The sequence below is a fragment of the Cuculus canorus genome, chromosome 2 (assembly GCF_017976375.1).
Source record: "Cuculus canorus isolate bCucCan1 chromosome 2, bCucCan1.pri, whole genome shotgun sequence".
In the NCBI taxonomy this organism is placed as follows: Eukaryota; Metazoa; Chordata; class Aves; order Cuculiformes; family Cuculidae; genus Cuculus; species Cuculus canorus.
Genome location: NC_071402.1, coordinates 64,567,157 through 64,584,767, shown reverse-complemented (window position 1 = coordinate 64,584,767; position 17,611 = coordinate 64,567,157). Strand labels below are relative to the sequence as shown.

The window sequence follows — 17,611 nt, the reverse complement described above, 5'->3', positions numbered from 1 at the left end:
GTCACCTGTAGTAGGTTTGGATGGCTGCCAGCAAAATTATAGTTCATTTATACTATGCTTTGTTGAGTAGAGCAATATTCCAACTGTAACTGTTAATCATAACTACTGATTCAATTATACACAAGTTATTTCTAACCTAACACTTGTAACAATGAGAGTGTGTACACAGAACAAAACCCATCCTAGCTCATTCACATGCTTAACTAACCCCTTACTACAGATGTGATCACCGGCAGCTCTGCATAGCCACACGGCAAAGGTTGTCATCCCATGCACCACCCAAGGAGTGGCAGGCATATACCTGCACTGGTGATTGCCATCAGCTCTGGGTACTCAGACCAATGTGGACCAGGGTCCATATATGTAGCTTTTCTCTGCAAAGACATGCCAGGTTTGCTTCTTCTTGCTGATCAGCAGTCTGTAACACCATCCTCAAAGGAACTTCCCCAGTACTGGCCTGCCACAGCTTGTGCGCTGCATAGCTTGCTTAATCAGACGTTTTTTTGGCAGACTATGTCTTTATAGTGTTAATTTTGACTATGGACCTGACAGCTCAACCGTTAGTTTTGGTTTTGTACAGTCATCTTAAAGCCACGGTTCAGACATCTGTGTCAGGCAGCTTCAGCGCCACAGGAAGGCTATGCAAACTCTGCCATGGATCTTAGACTCACATATAAGACTTGTATCTTGTCCAATTACCAAGACAGAAGCACAGGTACATATTTTTTATTACAACAGCTGTTGTGTTTTCAGCCTGTAGTATAAGCTGGAGTGTATATGCTACCCAGCAGCTTCTCTCTGGGAAATACAAAAGGATCCGTATCTTTACTGAAAAGTGATCAGTGATCCATAAATCAGAAGGAATTGAAAATGACTGCCACAAATCTCACCTGTGTGCTGTATACAGGGACAGTCTGAGAGCTAATGATAGTATCTCACTGCATAAGTCTCCCACAATTTTCAAAGCTGATCTTGATGAAAGCAGGCGTACACTTTGGCTATTTCTGTTGAGAGCAATAGTTGATATAGATTTGGAACAGGTGTTAGAAAACTTAATGTTTGACACTGTGGTAGTCTTTTGATAAATTGTAAATGGTGTCAAAGGCAGATGTGGCCTGGAGGCTTGCTGATTGTAGTCATGGTTCAGGTCCAGAATAGGTCTCAGGCTCTTCCATAAATACAGACGCTTGTACTGCTGGATCCTTGTATCCAGCTGCTCTATGTAACATTATTTGGATGCTTTTCACGCTTCCAGCTAAGTTTTTCCTTGGTGTCTTTTCATCAGCTCTGCCTCTCTAGCCATAAGTAGGTTTTCTTTGCAGCTTCAAGGAGTAAACTAATTGTGAAAGCCTTCCTTTTCCTTCCCTACCATCTCTGTCAGCTGAGGCATCAGATCCATTGAAAATGTGAGGCTGGAAGGCATCTCAGTAGTGTCTGGTCCAAGCCTAGGCCCTGCCTAGAGAAGTATCCCCATCTGTATCCCATACCAGAATCCCTATTGTCCTGTTCAAAAGCTTGTACCCTTATCTCTCTTAAAGCAAAACCATGTTGTAACTCATTGGTATCTCTCTCACCTGGGACAGACCAGCAACTCTGCCTTCTTTTTCCCTGCTGCATTTGGAGATAAAAGAACTGAGCCTGTTGCAGTGAATATGAGTGCTCTTCTGTAAAAGAATGTATTGATGTGATAGTTGTGTTAATACATGTATTGCTTCATAGTTGAATGATCTAGCTGACATGGTGTCTCAGTTTTTATAGTCATATGCTAATTGCATGCTGGGAGTGAAACTATCATTAAAACTTACAGAAGGACATAAAAGAGTGTAGCTAGTTGAGTTAGATATACTGAAACCATTTTTAAAGTAGCAGTAAAAATGAAGGCAGTTGCAAGTTTTGCGTGATGAGGAATGTTTTAGCCAGACAGGCCCTATAAGTGATGGAAGGAATTACTTGTCTCTGTGAGGGTGAAACCGCTGCTCCTGCATGCTTCTGGGCTGTGTAAGGTGGCTGAAGTGGGGGTTTCATTTCTTTCTTTAGAGTGAATTTATGAATAGAAGTTATTCTTAAAGGTACAAAATTTACATGTAACATTTCTGCCAACATAATAGAGAATTATATGCTTTAACTGGTGAAGTGTGTTGTATCTGTAAATAGTGTTCTATTTGTATGCTTGTAGTACTGCTGTCATCTGAAATTAATTGACTGAATTACAATTATTTACTGTTCCCTGGCTTTTGAACTGAAACATTTAAATTCATAGATATGTTACTACTTTGCTGAAATCTTACCTTACCAGTTTGCTTTCTTTTCTCAGGTGTCTTGGCTTTTTAATCCAGCAAGAAGTGAAATAACAAGTCTAGATAGTGGAAATATAGATGACATTTTAAGTAAGTACTTGGAATACATATTTTGTATGTATGTCTGTGATCACTTATCTGTGTGAATCTTTCAATGTTATTAAATGAATGTGCATACCTTTGCTTTGAAAATTTGAATTGCAATTGGCATAGGAATACTAAATGCCTATGATCAAAAAAATTAGCTGGCTGAACTAATGTAACACCTAACAATTCATTCTAATCTCAATGAGGATTTGAAGTGCCTAAGTAAAACACTTGGTATCTTGTTGGCAGATAGGAGTGTTTGATTCCATAACTAAAACCTGTCGGGAGAGTGTTTTAGAAGTTCTCCCCAAAACAGCAACAACTGAAACCCATGGTGATGGGCCTCAAGTATCCTGCTTATTCAGCTGTGGTTTTCCTCACATTAAGCATTGTCCCGAGTCTGTGGCTTATAGAAAGGAGACTCATAAATTAAACAGATGTGTATTCCTTGTCTGAAACCTTTTCCTCTGAAAAGTATGCAAGTTGCCTGCATCTGGTTGTCTTCACAAGTTAAAAAGAAGTTATTGGATTGTTTCAAATATGTTCAGAAAAAAAAATCTTTATATTATTTTATTTAAGTCCGTACTAGAATCTGCCCACATTTGCAGGATTACTTTGTATAGTAAATATATGATTAGGTCATAGAAGATCTGCTTGGAAATACCTTTTATACAGAGGAAAGTACAGAATCCTTTTGTAGAACGTTATTCATAAAACGGAATACATACCAAGTGTAAGTACTTGTAACGTTTATCCTATTGCATTCAATAAATACTTTATGCACTGGAGGTAACCCTGAATTTCTCTGCTTAATTCCCTGTTCACCACTTGCATTCCTTGCTGATAATGAAAAACTTAATTATGTAATTTTAATAAAAACTGTAGCCTTTCCCAGCCTTCTCAAGAGTCAGTCTTTTCCAGCACATTGTCTTTTCCAGGCTTCCAACATCTTAATCTTAGCTTCAACTGCTTTCCTACTTTGTCAATAGTGCAAATAGATCTATAGTTCTGGTATTTATTTCAAGATTTTTCCAATGTCTAGGCTGCTAGTACTAGTAAAAATCAGTTTACAGCATGATTGTTATATTATGTAAAGATGACAGTTCATTTTTGGGCAGGAGATTTATCCTTCTATCTTTGATCTATTTTCCTTTCTTTGTATATGAAAAGTGATATATAGGAACATTATTTTACTACATCATCATATATAACCCTATTGTACTGCCTTTTTTTTGAATATCACTTAGTATTTTTCTTTTTGGTGGACTGCAGATCTTTTTGATACCTTTTGCCTTAGTATCCAGCTTCTTAGCAAATAAGGCAAGTTAAGGACTGACCAGAGTAAGTTACACAGGCAGGCTGCATGTTGGTCATTCTAACCCAAATAGTTGACAATTTTGCTTTTAACTGTTTTTTAACACTTATGAGTAATCTAGATAATGCTGAAAAGATGTACTAGAGTGCCACTTCTGGCATTGAGTGCCTAATCTTAACTCCAGAATTACTTTTTTGTCTCACCTGTCACTTATTTACTTCTTTTGTGTCTTAATAACTTAAGTATTGGCATTTTTAATGTCTAATATATCAATAAAGTCAATAAAATACTTAACTGAAAGTGTCTTTCATCACTTTCCCACTTGATATAGATTATATTTCAGATGAGATTTACCCTAGCAGTTTTCTAGCAGACTGAGCTGTATGCTGAATTATTTAGAAATATTCTCTTTTATGTATGTGTTTTTTGCCTCACAATGTGACATTGTTTTTTTTCTTTTTCTTTCCTCTCAGACAATGCAGATGTTGCTTTAGTTAATTTTTATGCCGATTGGTAAGTTATACAAGGTTTTTTTCTATGTTTAAACTTCTGGCTTTTGAAAACTGTTTTGTTTGTCTGTAGTTTTCTAATTGAAAATGCAGTGGTACATTGCTTTCAAACTAGTTCTTTCCTGAGTTGTTTTATGTCCTGATTACTTCCCCTTCTGCTGTTCTGCCATTGTTTGTTTCATGACTTCTATCATAGGAAGAAGGCTTCTATATAGCACTGTGGAATAACATGCTATGTAATTGATTTTTTTATTCCCCTCTCAGCAAGACAGATTTCATTAACTCTTTGCTCCTTAACATAGGAAGGTCCAAAATATTCGATTTTTCTGTTTTCTTCTGTGTTTGTCCCATGCATGTATGCTACAAAAGAAGAGGCTTGAAATTACACAAAAAATCAAATGCATCTCTAATCTGGAAGACCTTCCAAGTGGAAAACAAGAGAAATTGTAATTGAGGGATAAAATCTGAACAGCTGAAACAGGGAATAATTTGAGTCCAGACTGGTTAGACATTGTGAAAGACATACTTAGAGAGAACTGTTTACTTGAAATTACATTTTAAAAAAATAAAACCACTTGCATATGAGATCATCATTAGAATGAATTTGAACACCATACCCCTTTTTGTTTAAATTGTGTAAGAAGTAGTTTTAGATATTTTGTTCTGCTCCACCATTAATATTTTTAAAGGAACCTTTAGCAAGAAAGAAACCAGAAAATTATTCAGAAAAAAAAATAACATGCAAATTAATATAGAAAATAAGGTTTGAAAAATAATTTTGTCTTCCTCAATTAAAGTAATCTTGGATGTAAACAGCTTTATAATATAAAACAATATATAAATGTAAGTACTACACTTTCAATATTTCTGTTCCTGTTGTTTTGCTTTGTGAGCATAAAACATTGGCTCTTAGAATCACAGGCCATGTAGATGATTAGAGTTCTTTCACCTCTTTCCTATGCCATTATACGTCTAAGTCTGTAGGCCCGTATGGCCTAGACATAGCAAATGCACAGAGTTTTACATGAAAATTTTGCCCTTTGCCTTTACTGATAATTAGCAGGCTAATTTTAATTGTTTTTTTTTTATTTATTTTGAAAAATTTGTGCCCAGTCTTTTCATATGGAATGAAGTTCTTGATCTCAGTATTTTTTTAATGCCTTCATTTAAACTTTGATATAATGTCTGCCTTTACGCAGTCTAAATCAGTTTAATAATGGTTGAATATACCTCTGTCATTTCATAGACAATGTTAATGTTCATTTAGATTGCATATGTTCATTCACTACCACAGACTAAATTGATACTAGGTACATTTAAACCAATAGAACTTTTCTTTAGAGAGGTTGCATTTGTTTACCAAGTAAGTTATTTATTTGAAGTGTCTTTCTTTATCATGATACTACAAATAAGTAAATAGTTAAACAAGAAACTAAGTCTTATTTCTTACTGATTCTGTATGGAATTATGCTATAAAGGCTGCCTTTTGAATTAAGTAAATAAATTAAACTTTGGAGGTTGGTTATTTTCAGTTTGTGATGTGCAGATACCTGCTGGGTCATAGACTACTTCAATCATTTTTATTAAAGATAACCAAGGAAGGGAAACCTATGGAGAGTAACTTTAATACAGTGAAATTTGGAGTCTATGTTGCCATTGAAGAATCATCTTTACGTTTTGCAAAAGACAAAATGCAGGAGACTAAAAATCCATGTTCTGATGCTTCTGTGATAGAGGAAAGATACTAATATTTTAGAACTTGGTACAGGAAGGTAGCAAGCGTCTTGTTTTACGGTCTTATTAGCACAACTCTTTCTGCAAATCCCACCTGCAAATCCTATTTGCTTTAATTTTCTAATGCGATTTGCTTTAATGTAAACATTTGTGTGTGCTTGCAAGTTGATTCACGTTATGGTAGTCCATAATTTTAAAACGTTACAGCCTTGATTACAATCCTTACGTGTAGGCATTCAATAATAAACCCTCAACAAAATCTACTGCCAGCCAATGATGTAACATGGCCTTTGAATGAGAATAGATCAGTTTTGCTGATGCGGGAACTCTCCTGTAAGGGTGGAGAAGAATGAGGGACAAAGAAGCCATATGTAACATACACGTGCTACATAAATGTGTAGCATACAGTTGTGCCCCCCAGAGTCAGTTTTCGTTCAGAAAATGGCCTTAAGCTCTGTTTGTATTTAGGGAGCAAAACCTGCCACTTCACTTTGAATGTTTGCTGTTGTAGACATAACAGCATCCCCAGGCTGTCACTGTTAAGTTTAAGCAGGGCTTCACTACAGGCTGGTTTGTTGCAAATCTCTTTTCCATAAGGTCTCATTCTGACAACTTCCACGGTGCCGTTGACGTCTTTAATTTAAAATTCTCCCACATGTTTAAAAGAATAGAATATAAAATAATTTTATTGACATATTAATGGTGAGCTTGTACACTAATGTTATCCTAAGCTCCCCAAAGCCACAAAAGCATCTTTACAATCCTATAGCCTTTTCCATAGGCAGAAAGAGACAATTTTATTCAAAATCTGACATGGCTGGAAGAAGGAACCCATGGGATTAATTTTGTTCATAGTGCTGCAACAGCAGCCGTTTCAAATTCTACCGAACTTGAGCAATAGTATAATAAGCAACACTTATAATTTCTATTGTTGACCCTTATAAAGTCGTGTCTGTAATGTTTCTTGATGGTGATTGTTGGTAAGCATTTGAATCTCAACAATCCAAGTAACTCTTTTTACTGTATCTTTACAGTCATTTCCCCAGGTAAAAAAAAATTAGACTTTCTGAATAGCATATATTTCCTAAAGGCCTATAGTTGATTGACGATGTTTAATAAGCAGATAAAGCAGGGGGGCACAGCTTGAACTATATATTCTTTTAGAATGTCGGGGAGGGGAGTGTCCACCTGAATTTAAAAGTAGATTCAAAAGTAACTTTATCTAGTCAGTTACTGGGATGATGACAAATACATGTTATTTTCCAGTAGATTTTTTTTTCCTTCAAAGATTGAAATATTCCCTAGGTAATGAGTTAAAATATTTCAAATTAATATTTTGAAATTATTATTTCATGTTGTGTCCACAGGTGCCGCTTCAGCCAAATGCTGCATCCTATTTTCGAGGAAGCTTCGAATGTAATTAAGGAAGAATACCCAGATAAGAATCAAGTGGTGTTTGCGAGAGTAGACTGTGATCAGCATTGTAAGTAAATCCTGGTTTTTCTGTGTTATCTTGCCAGTGAGTTCCTCATTGTATTGCAAAATATACTAGATAGCAGCCTACGGTGTGGTTGGACCTGCCCAGTCAATTAGCCCGGACAGAGTTGCTTTGTATAGTTCAGTGAACCTGTTCTTCCAGATTTGTCAGGGCAATTTTCAGTGTTATTTTCTCATTGCATCCGTAAGCAAGCTTTTGTATCCATTCAGCCTGTCTCACTTAATGGGGAAAACAGAGCTGGGATTATAAATTGAATTGGCTCATTGAGGGGTCACGGAAGCACTAATACTACAAAGGACAAGTCTTCAGAGACAAGAAGAGGGACTTGTAACCTTCCGTTGTCAGCATCAAGATGATGTACAGCTCAGGTCTTCCCTCCAAATAGAACTCATGGTGGACTGTAAGTTGACTTTTGCACAGCCAGGAGAAGATTAGAGCTTTTCTGCTCTGCTGTTTCTACACATGCCAACAAATGGTTGTCTATTTTGGTTCTCCTTCCACCTACAAATCCATGAAAATTATGTGCCAAACCTTACTCATTTTATGTCTATATTAATTAAAAAAGTTGCTTTTTAATCCGATAATAAATAAAATGTAAAGAACATCTGCTTGAGAGTTGTTGAGAGACAAATGGATTTTTATTATGGTGCTTTTAATAGTATAAGATCAGCTTTTCTGCCTTATGCTTCTGGAAGAGCAGCAATTGCAGACAGTTTCTTTTCAGTGACTTCTGATTCACGAAGAGTAGTACCATTTGCAAGTGGCTTCAAATCACAGCAGAATTTCAGTTCTCAGCAATACGGATTATGGTATTTGGGCTTTACAAAACTGGAAAGGTGCAAGAAGAATCACAGTTGGAAAGTTGAGGAATCAGTGTACAGAGTTATTACTTTGTATCTGGAGCATATTGGTGGGGCTTACCATTGACCTGCTAGTTTTGGTTTAGTGCTCTGATGGAAACACCTCAAAAGAGAATCTTACAGGACAGGAAGAAAAAAGTCAATTGCAAGTAGCTGACTTCACTTACCTTTTTCTTTCCCGTTTTGGCAATCAAAGTTTTTTTGTGTGAGAGAACCATTTCCCCTATAATGAGAATTCCTGGCTTGAAGTGTCTTGGTTCTTACTTACTGATTTTTGAATCTGCTGTTCTGCTGGAACATCATCTACTGGCACTGCTCTGTGCTCTGTTCTGTGTGCATGCCTGTAGTTGTCCCACAAGAGCACCTGTCCTGTGGTCTTGAAAGAGGTTTCAAGCATTAAAAAAAAAACAAACCCAAATTTAAGCCAGCAAACAGTATCAACTTGGTTTCTAAAATGTAAGATAACTGATACTGCAACCTGTCTGAAGCAGCCAAGGAGATTTTGTCTCTTCCCACAGATCTAAGACCAATTCATGACCACCAGCAATTTAAATGCCCCTGAGTTTAAAGCTTTGAATGACTGGGATATTGGGCACCCTTTTTAGCTTCAGTGGGAAAAACAACACTACAGTATTCTCCTAGGGTGTGTGAGCAGCTTTGAAGCAACCAGCTAACTACCTGTAGCATTTCCAACGCAGTAGTAGGATGAAGAGGTGTGGCTGGACTTAAGGTGCTTCACAAAATATGTTTTAGTCTCCTTGACTTAGGAAAAAAACACTGTTGGATTTATTTCTTGTTATTATGTTGTCTCTGTTAAGTGAATGTTTTCCTGCCTCCTTCCTGAACAACCTTTTCTAGAGTCATAGATTTGGGGGAAGGTGGTGTTGGAGGGGGGTGTTTTGGGTTTTTTTGGGAGGCTGTTTGTTTGTATTGGGTATTTTTTTCTGTTTTGGGTTGGGGGTCTTTTGTACTTCCCAGTTTTCAAATGCTTATCTACATTTTCAGTTTCTTTCTTTTTCACACTTCATGTTCTCTTCTGCTTCAAATGATCTCCATATAGTGTGTGCTTCGTAGATCTTAAACAAAAGCACAGCATTAAGTATTCCGATTTGCTGTCCCTAGAAGTTGATTGTCAAGTAAGGCAGTGAAATCTTTTGAAGGAGTATATTGAAGGCAAAGCCTGATATGCAGTCTTTGCTGAAGTTTTCTTATTGAGATCTTTGTCTTTGATCTGAGATCTACTGCAGGGTGTATGCAAACTATGCCTGATATTTTGCCACTGCAACTATAGATAATAAATGCAGTTGTAGCAAATGTTCTGATTGTTTTTATATCAGCTTATTAAACCAGTCATTTTACATACTTGAAATTAATTTTGCATATATTTTATATATATTCTATCACCATCATCATAGTTTCTCAAATTAACTTGGATCATTTGAGGGGAGAGGGGAATTAAGGACATTCATACTTTCGGTTTACTTAATTTTTATGGTTGTCCTTAATAAATATGTCTTAGATATCTCAGCATTTGTCGATCTGATTGGCTCATTTTTTTCATTGAATTAAGATTTAGACAATGATACTTTCTCACAAAAGGCTGTAGTAAAATCAGCCTGCATTGATGAGTTTTATTGTTAAGATCTACATCATCAGCTGAAGTCCATATTTTGTTTGCAGCTTTAGTTGCTTGGGTAACTCAGAGTCTTTGGGCTGATGGATACCTGGTGTTTAACCATGAGATGCTCCTGCCATAGCAGTTATGTGTCTAAGGACCTCCTCTGTATTTGAAACACTTTACAAGCTTGTTTGCTAATCTTCTCACCATATGCTTGTGAATTGAGCTCATCAGAGCTTGTTAGAGAGAGCTAAAGCTTGCATGGTGGAGGAGAATGCTACAGTAGAGATTGTCTTCCCCTGGGAGTAGCTGTAGCAGGTTAAGTAGTGTGAGGCAGCCAAGAGTTTTGGTCTTTCTTTTTAGTCTTTCTTTTTATTACTGGAATATTTACTTTTTGTTTCCTTAATTTAAGAATGAGTGTGACTTCTGCTGCAGAAGCTGCAAAATGTGAGAATTTAAAATCCTATAATGACAAGACCAAGTCATCTTCCCCAGTTTGCATTGCATTTTTGAATTAAAATAGCAAAGCTGTATATGTCATTCCTAATTTGTTTGATGGCTTGTAAGCAATGGCTCATGATTGCTGGGTATGTCCTGAAGCTTTAAGTATTTTAATTTTAATTTATATAATAGCAGCTTCTTAGTAGAAGAGTGGGTATAACTTTATTATCCAGCCTGGGCTTGCTATAGTAGTTTACTAAATATTGGAGTCAAGATGGTTATTGTCTTTTTTTCCCTTGCTTTACTTTTATATATTTTTTTATGTGTTTACATATTTTGGCAACACTAGAAGGTTTATGCCAACGTTTTGGGGTTTGCTATGGCTGCAAATTTCATACTAGTAGCTCAGTATTAGGATGATGTCCTAGAGATGGTGGATTATTTGCATTACAAATGATCTGTTTCTTTTTGAAGCCAAGACTCTGTAGGGAATCGAAATAGTTGATTTCAGGCCACTCAAAACCAGCTTTCAGAATGGTCAGCCAGGCATAGATACTTTCCATTTAATGCACTATTATTGAAGCACACTGCAGGGCCCAACAGCTCACACCAGTTTCTGAGGGTAAAGCAAATTAAAGAGAATTATTGATGCACTGCCAAATGTTTGATGCTTAATGACAAAAGGATCATTCTGTCTGCTTTTATAGCCAATATTAAGATATTTTTCTGGAAAGTGATAGGCCCCCATGTGATTACATACAAAACCAAAATATTAGCACTATATTAAGCCTCTATATGTATTATATTCTACACCAGTTTATGATATTGTGGAAGATAATTTAAGCTGAAATGTGTAAGTTAAGTCATCAGGCTGTGTTTAAGCTGGTGTGGAATATGCATTAAAGGTAAATCTGTTGAAGCAGATGCTCTTTCAGTTTGTAAGACCTCGTCCTTTTATGATTTTATTTATAAGTTCCGCTACATTGTGTGCTGTTAAAATCTTTGGTGGTTTTGGGGCGTTTGATGTAGTAATTCACTTATCTTTAAAATTATGCACCTCTATTCTAGGCATAATACCTAGTAACGTGACCTTTCATATAAAACTGTTGAAGATGTTTCAGCATATACAACACTAGGAATGTTTTGGTATAGTGTTTGTTGTTTTGGGTTTGGTTTTGGTTTTGATGTTTTTTAGCCTTTGTTAAGCAGCAGTGTTGCAAACACACTTGGTACCATGGATGTCCTGTGTTTCTGTTCTCTGTGAGTATTGCAGTATAGAAGAACTTGCATTTCTGGAGGAGAGTTTTTATTTTGAACAGTTTTGATGAATTCAGAATTAGGAGTTGAGGTACAGAGTTCTTATAAATTAAAGAATATATTGGGATTTTAATTCTACTACACCATTATTTCCTTTGGTTTCTGAGTATAAAAGTAATAGCTGGTTTGAATAAATCTTTGTGCTTCCATACAGAAAACTTCTTGCTGGTGGGGTGCTTTGCTAGATAGACTCTTTTAGGGAACTCTTGTTCTGTCTTTGAAAACGTTTGTGATTGGTACTCTCATTTAGGACAGATAGATGCTGACCTTTCTGGATCTGACCATTCCTGTTGTGTGCTGATGTTAGTCTTCAGAGAATTACTTAGATTGTATTGCTACTGTGCCTTTGTTAAGCAAAATAACTCTGTATGATAAATTCAGAGATTCATAAATGAACCATTAATGAAACTGTAAATGAGTATGAGGATTTTATTGCATTTCCGTACACTTTGGGTGGAAAAAAAAAATCAGTCTGAAAAAGTTCTGTTTGTCTAAAATAGAAAGTGGAAGTGATTCAGAGAGGTTGTTGATGGCTCTCCTCAGGAGAGCCATTTTGTTAGCCTGTCAGAAAAGGTTATGGGATACCCACTGATGATGCCCTGCTAAGAGCAGGCATGACTGTTGTGAATGCTCCTTTGCAGAAGGTGGTCTAGGTTTGCTGTTACCCAGCTTCTTAGTAGCTTAGTTTGATGTAGAGCATTGATTGTTTTTCTTGTACCTGTTTTAGTCCAGCATACAAGTCACACCAGTGTCACAATCTTTGAGGCAGGATGCCTACTTTGGTCTCCCAAGTTCCTTTCTAATTCTGCTTCCTATGAATGTTCCCATGTTATGATTGTGTGCAAGGGTTATGCAAGGAGTAGCATTAACTGTCGCTGTGTTATGAAATGCTTAACACTAGGGCAAATGTAGTGTAATATATAGGGGAAAGTAGGAGGCAAAAAGGACTTTTTAAGTGAACTTGAGAGAAAAAAGCTTACAGAATAATAAGTAAAACAGTATCTATCAAAGACAGATTTCATTTCTCATTTGTGGTGTTCCCTGGCAGGTAGCCTGAGGGACTTCAAAAGATGTGATTGATCTCAAGTGAGCAAATAGAATACTCATTTGGTAATCCCAGCTTCAAATATGCATCTGAATCAATTTGTTATCTTTGAGATGGAAGGTATCACATGAGGGTGCGGTATAGTTAAGATGATTAGACACAAAATAATCAGTGTTGGATTCAGTGAATTTGAGAAATATACGTATACACATAGATATATACATATATATATACGTAGATGTCTCTCTTTTTCTCTCTTTCTCTCAAAATATATGTACCTATGCAACTCTTATAACCATCATGTTAAAACAAAATTAGGAAATGCTGTAGCTTGGGTTTGTGCTAATTCTTTCTTAGACAGCATAAAGAGCCCGCCTTAGAAAAAGGGACACTACAAGCATTTTCAGAGATTATTTTTATGGGTTTTGAGTTTTGGAACTTTGATTTTCTTCCAGATAATTTTTCAGGCTGTTGTAGTCCTCAGTTTGGCATGTCAGTTGCTTCAGGTAGTGCTCTGTATTATGAGGTGGGCATTTAGGATAATCATCGTCATTGTTCAAATCTTAGTCAACATGTTCTCTGAGAGCCAGTCCTACAGACTTAGAATCTAAATATTTGTTTGGTGGTGGTATGAATTAGTTCACTGCCTTAGCCTTCCAGCGTCATGAGTTAATGGTGGGTTGATACCCTGACCTTCATAAAGATTGCTGGTCCTTCAGTGGGAAGGAGCTTCTTGACTACATTGTGGATGGGAGACGACTTCAGTACAGTGTGTCTTGGTGCAGTTTTCCAACATGTTCTTCATTGTGTGTTTAATTGTAATTTAATGACAGTGGACTTGAGATTCTCGGTGATGAGATCTGATATAGCAGCTAAACTCTTTGGACAGTGTGTTGTGGTGTTAACCTCTAACAGTGGAGACTGGAGCATTCTGGGAATCAAGTCACAGGCTGCGTGTTTGCTTGGAACTGTGGCATGGATACTGTGTGTAAGCACCATGTGAAAAGCCTGAGAACTCCTACCCAAAAAATGGGTTTTGGCAAATTTTTGAGGAACACGTGATGGTCAGACAACAGAGAAATGGCTGACAGTGCAAGTGATATGACAAAGACACGGATCACAAATGATATCTCACAAAGCATGTTTTCTTGAAGAATCTTGCTCAGAAGATAGTATGGGAGACTTAGAAAAGATGGATGTACATGTCAAGCTTCAAGTACAGGTCTCTTTCAAAACAACAATAAAAGCTCCTGTTTTATCCCTACTGTAAGAGGCAGCTTTGCTTTCTCTTCAGTAGTTTAGGAAAATTGTCAGTACAGTGCATCTATGAAGAGAACTCAGTGACTGTGAAGATGTTCCTATTGGAGTTCATAGAATGAAAAGTAGAAAATAGACAGGGCGGTTTATAAATGGTTGTATGCCAGTAAGTATATATGCAAAACAGGGAGGAGAGAATCATCTGAATTCAACAGCTATTGCTCTGCTTGAAATTTCTGATTTGTAGAAGACAAGGAGTTAAAGTATGTCAGTAGCTTCCTTTCGTAACTAGTGTGAAACTGTTCTTGTAGGAGAGGCACTAGGCTTGTGATTTAATAATTAATTGGTCAAAATACAAACTCGGGGTTTGTACCTTTTAGGTATCTTAGTACCTGAAGTTGTAGGTGGGAGGCTTTTTTTTTGCTCTTTAGATAGGTTATCTATATCTGTTTCAAATACCTCTTTTCATCAGAAAATGGGCAATGAGAACGTCTGGAAATATTTTTAAATTTAATTTAGGGTTTACTATAACTAATGAAATCTATGAATGACTTCAAACAATATTCCATGTATTTGCATTGTGTATTTCCAATTTTAAAAGGAATATAATTTTGTAGTTGCTCTGCTTATGCTAACTCTACCTGTATCAAATGCCAGGGCTTAATGAAATGTTTAAGGCTTATTCTGTTTAACTTCTGAATGAATTCAAACAATTTTTCATGTACTTGCATTTTATATTTTGTAAAAAGATGGTTTTCAAATACTTACTTGTATAGGACTGTCATCTCTCTGTGTTAGTTCAAATACCAGTATTCATGGAATATCAATGTAATTTGTAAAGAGCATGCAAGTTCTGACTTAAAAAATAGTGTTTGAATTCAATCTTGACAGTGGGCATTTTACTACCATTAACTTTTTTTATGCAACTTCAGCACTTGATGAATATTCACTTCCCTAGGAACTGCAATTTCCATCTTGGAGAACTTTAAAGACACCACCATCCCCCCCCCCCCCCAAATGCCCATTCTGCAACCTTTGCATCTTTGCATCCTACTATAACTGTTGAAATAACCTGAAGGAAAAAATCCATATTGTGAGACAAGAAAATGTAGATTTGGTGTTCTCTTGTTGTGGAGTTCGTTAACAGTAACAGTCTTTAATCTCTGTGTGTTTCTGCGAAAGCTTGATATGTAGTGCGTCCTGTCTCTTATCAGACCCTGATCAAGTTTTGATAGACTGATGTACTGTCAGACCAAAGGTCCTTCTGTCACAGGAGAGAAGAGCATCAAATGCCTGGTTTGCTGGTGATATTTGTCTTCCACTGAGCAAATATAAAGTGATTCCTCCCCTGCTATACTTGCCACCTTTTTGCAGGCAACTCTTAGGTACTTTAACTAAAAGGTGGTGGAATTTAAAGGAAGAAGAGAGTATTAATCTAATACTTGCTGGTGCTGAATATGTTGGAATCTTCCCTTGAGTCGTTTGTATTAATTTGAAATGAATGCATTCTGAATTGAGGACACAAAGTCTATTACCCTTAATTTTATCTATATGTAATTAGTGCATTAAGAAACTCTTCTGGGATATTTAGGAAACATATCAAGTCCTTTCTTAGTAAAAATCGATAGGCTAATTCTGTGATATTTTGTAGTGATGCAAAGCTTGTTAGGAACTGGGTTTAGCTGGTGAAGTGAGCTTACTGGTTTGAGGAATGAAGAAAAGAACGTTTTTGTGGAGTAGACATAGTTCTTAATCCTTTCCTGTGCATGTTTTGTTTTCAGTTCTCAGAGTTGCTTAAGTTGTGCAGCTGGTACAAAGATTGTTTTCAGTAACTAAAGCTACAAGTGATTAGTAGTGTTTTAACAGCAATTAAAACTACTCATGGTTTCACTGAGAGTTCTCCAGGCAGCAGGGAATTTGGATTTATTTTTTTTTTTTTATGTTTTACAAATCTGAAAGAGGTGGAGAGGGAGGGCAGTTGTGGGCACAGTTCCATAGGAGAATGACTTATTTCCAGTTGCTTGAGGCTTTAATTTTGGTTTGCAGCTGAAGTGCGTGTGTGTTAGCTGCCCAGTTTCCGCAGCTTGCTCATGACAGCTTTTCGTGAATAGTAGTTTTCACAGGACTTCTGTCTCTGTTGTCTTTAAAAAAGAGTGAGTGTAAGAGAGAAAGCAAATCTGCTTTGTGGTAAATAGGAAATGGAGAAGAAAGGATGTTCTTGTCAGAAAGGATTAGTTTTTAAAGTTCAGTACTGTGCCAGATGCGCTGATGGACCCTCATTTGGCTGCCTTCCTGCTGTGGGCCAATCCAGGTCACCTGAAGTACACACTTTGACTTCAAAGGAGTCAGTGAAAAGTAACAGGACATGCACTCAGTCCACACTTTCAATGTCTTTCTCCCTCTGCTGACTGGATGAAACTTCTCTGTCTCCAAAGGACGAATTGGTCCATTGAAATTCACTCTCTCTTCCCTTGAGAAAGAAAGGGAGAAAGGGAGCAGAGTGGGTGTGGTTGGCTTGAATGAGTCATCTGAAAGGTTTAAGCAGCTCTGGTAAGTGTGCAGAGTGCTCATATTTTGGGATTTAGTTGGATTTAAGTGCAAACATGATTGAGATTTAGGCAAACTGCATCCCACCCTGTGATAGAGAGCACTCAGTTCTCACAGGGGCTGTGAAACTTTTTGTTTCTAGATATATCTCCTGGGGAGGGATGAACAGGAGGGCATAATTAAACACAGTAAAAGCAAAAGGAAGATGCTCAAAGAGATCATTTGGTATTACATACTTTGACTCTATTGTTTGGTTTTAGTCTTGTTTTCCTAATAATCTGATGTGTATCTGGTTATCTTGTTTCTTCAGTCCTTCCTCATAAAATCTCCTTGAAGTTTTTTGCTGAACATCTGAAAGAGGGCAGAGCATTCTATTAAGTACTTAGAAACTTTGTTAAAAGCGATTGTTGAATGTTACAGATGCATAAAACCAGTTTCTACACTGTAGCAAAGGATACTGTAAAAACCCAAGGCTTGTGGATCCTGCTCGGTGTGCCGTGAACCACTTGCTGATTACGTATAAATTTCCCTGTCGATGTGTTGCTGGGAACTAGGTGCGCAATGTATTGCAGCTTGGTGTGCGCTAGCGATTAACCAGAATGGGAGAGGGACAAAGGGACACTTGAAGTACTCTGGGGCGTAGTAAAGAACTGAGTTATTGCCTTAGAAGTGTTTGAAGATAAGGAGCACAGGATGTGCATTCAGGGGAAACTGGGCTTTGCTGATTCTGCTCAGCTTTCTTTTTTGGTTTTCTAATTTTACTGTAAAACCTCCTTTTTTGTTTATTTTTATTCTTCCTTGACATTTATAAGTCTCGTGAAATATAGTTTGAATAACTGACTTGTTGTATAAAGGTGAAAATAGCCAGTGCTCTTATCCTAGATGAAAGCAGATGTGTACTACTATACTGTATGAAGGTCTGTGGGTTTCAAGCATGGGAGAAAGCTGGGCTACATGTATAGATCTGAATGAAGAACTGTCTTGGAGGGAATGCTGGCACTGATTGACCAGAGAGGTGTTTGCCTTAATATAGAAACCTGAAACTTTGTGTTCATTCAAAACCTGAACAGTTCAGAACTGTTTTCT

At 36.9% G+C, this 17,611-nt stretch overlaps 1 protein-coding gene across 1 annotated transcript in view; it reads left to right on the top strand.

Annotated features, from left to right (window-relative positions):
* Positions 1 to 17,611, top strand: part of ERP44 (endoplasmic reticulum protein 44) — a 52,607-nt gene that overhangs the window by 18,216 nt on the left and 16,780 nt on the right. The window contains exons 2-4 of the mRNA XM_054060522.1: positions 2,315 to 2,387; positions 4,173 to 4,212; positions 7,310 to 7,425. Of these exons, the coding sequence (XP_053916497.1) occupies positions 2,315 to 2,387; positions 4,173 to 4,212; positions 7,310 to 7,425 (229 nt within the window). The remainder of the gene's footprint in view (positions 1 to 2,314; positions 2,388 to 4,172; positions 4,213 to 7,309; positions 7,426 to 17,611) is intronic.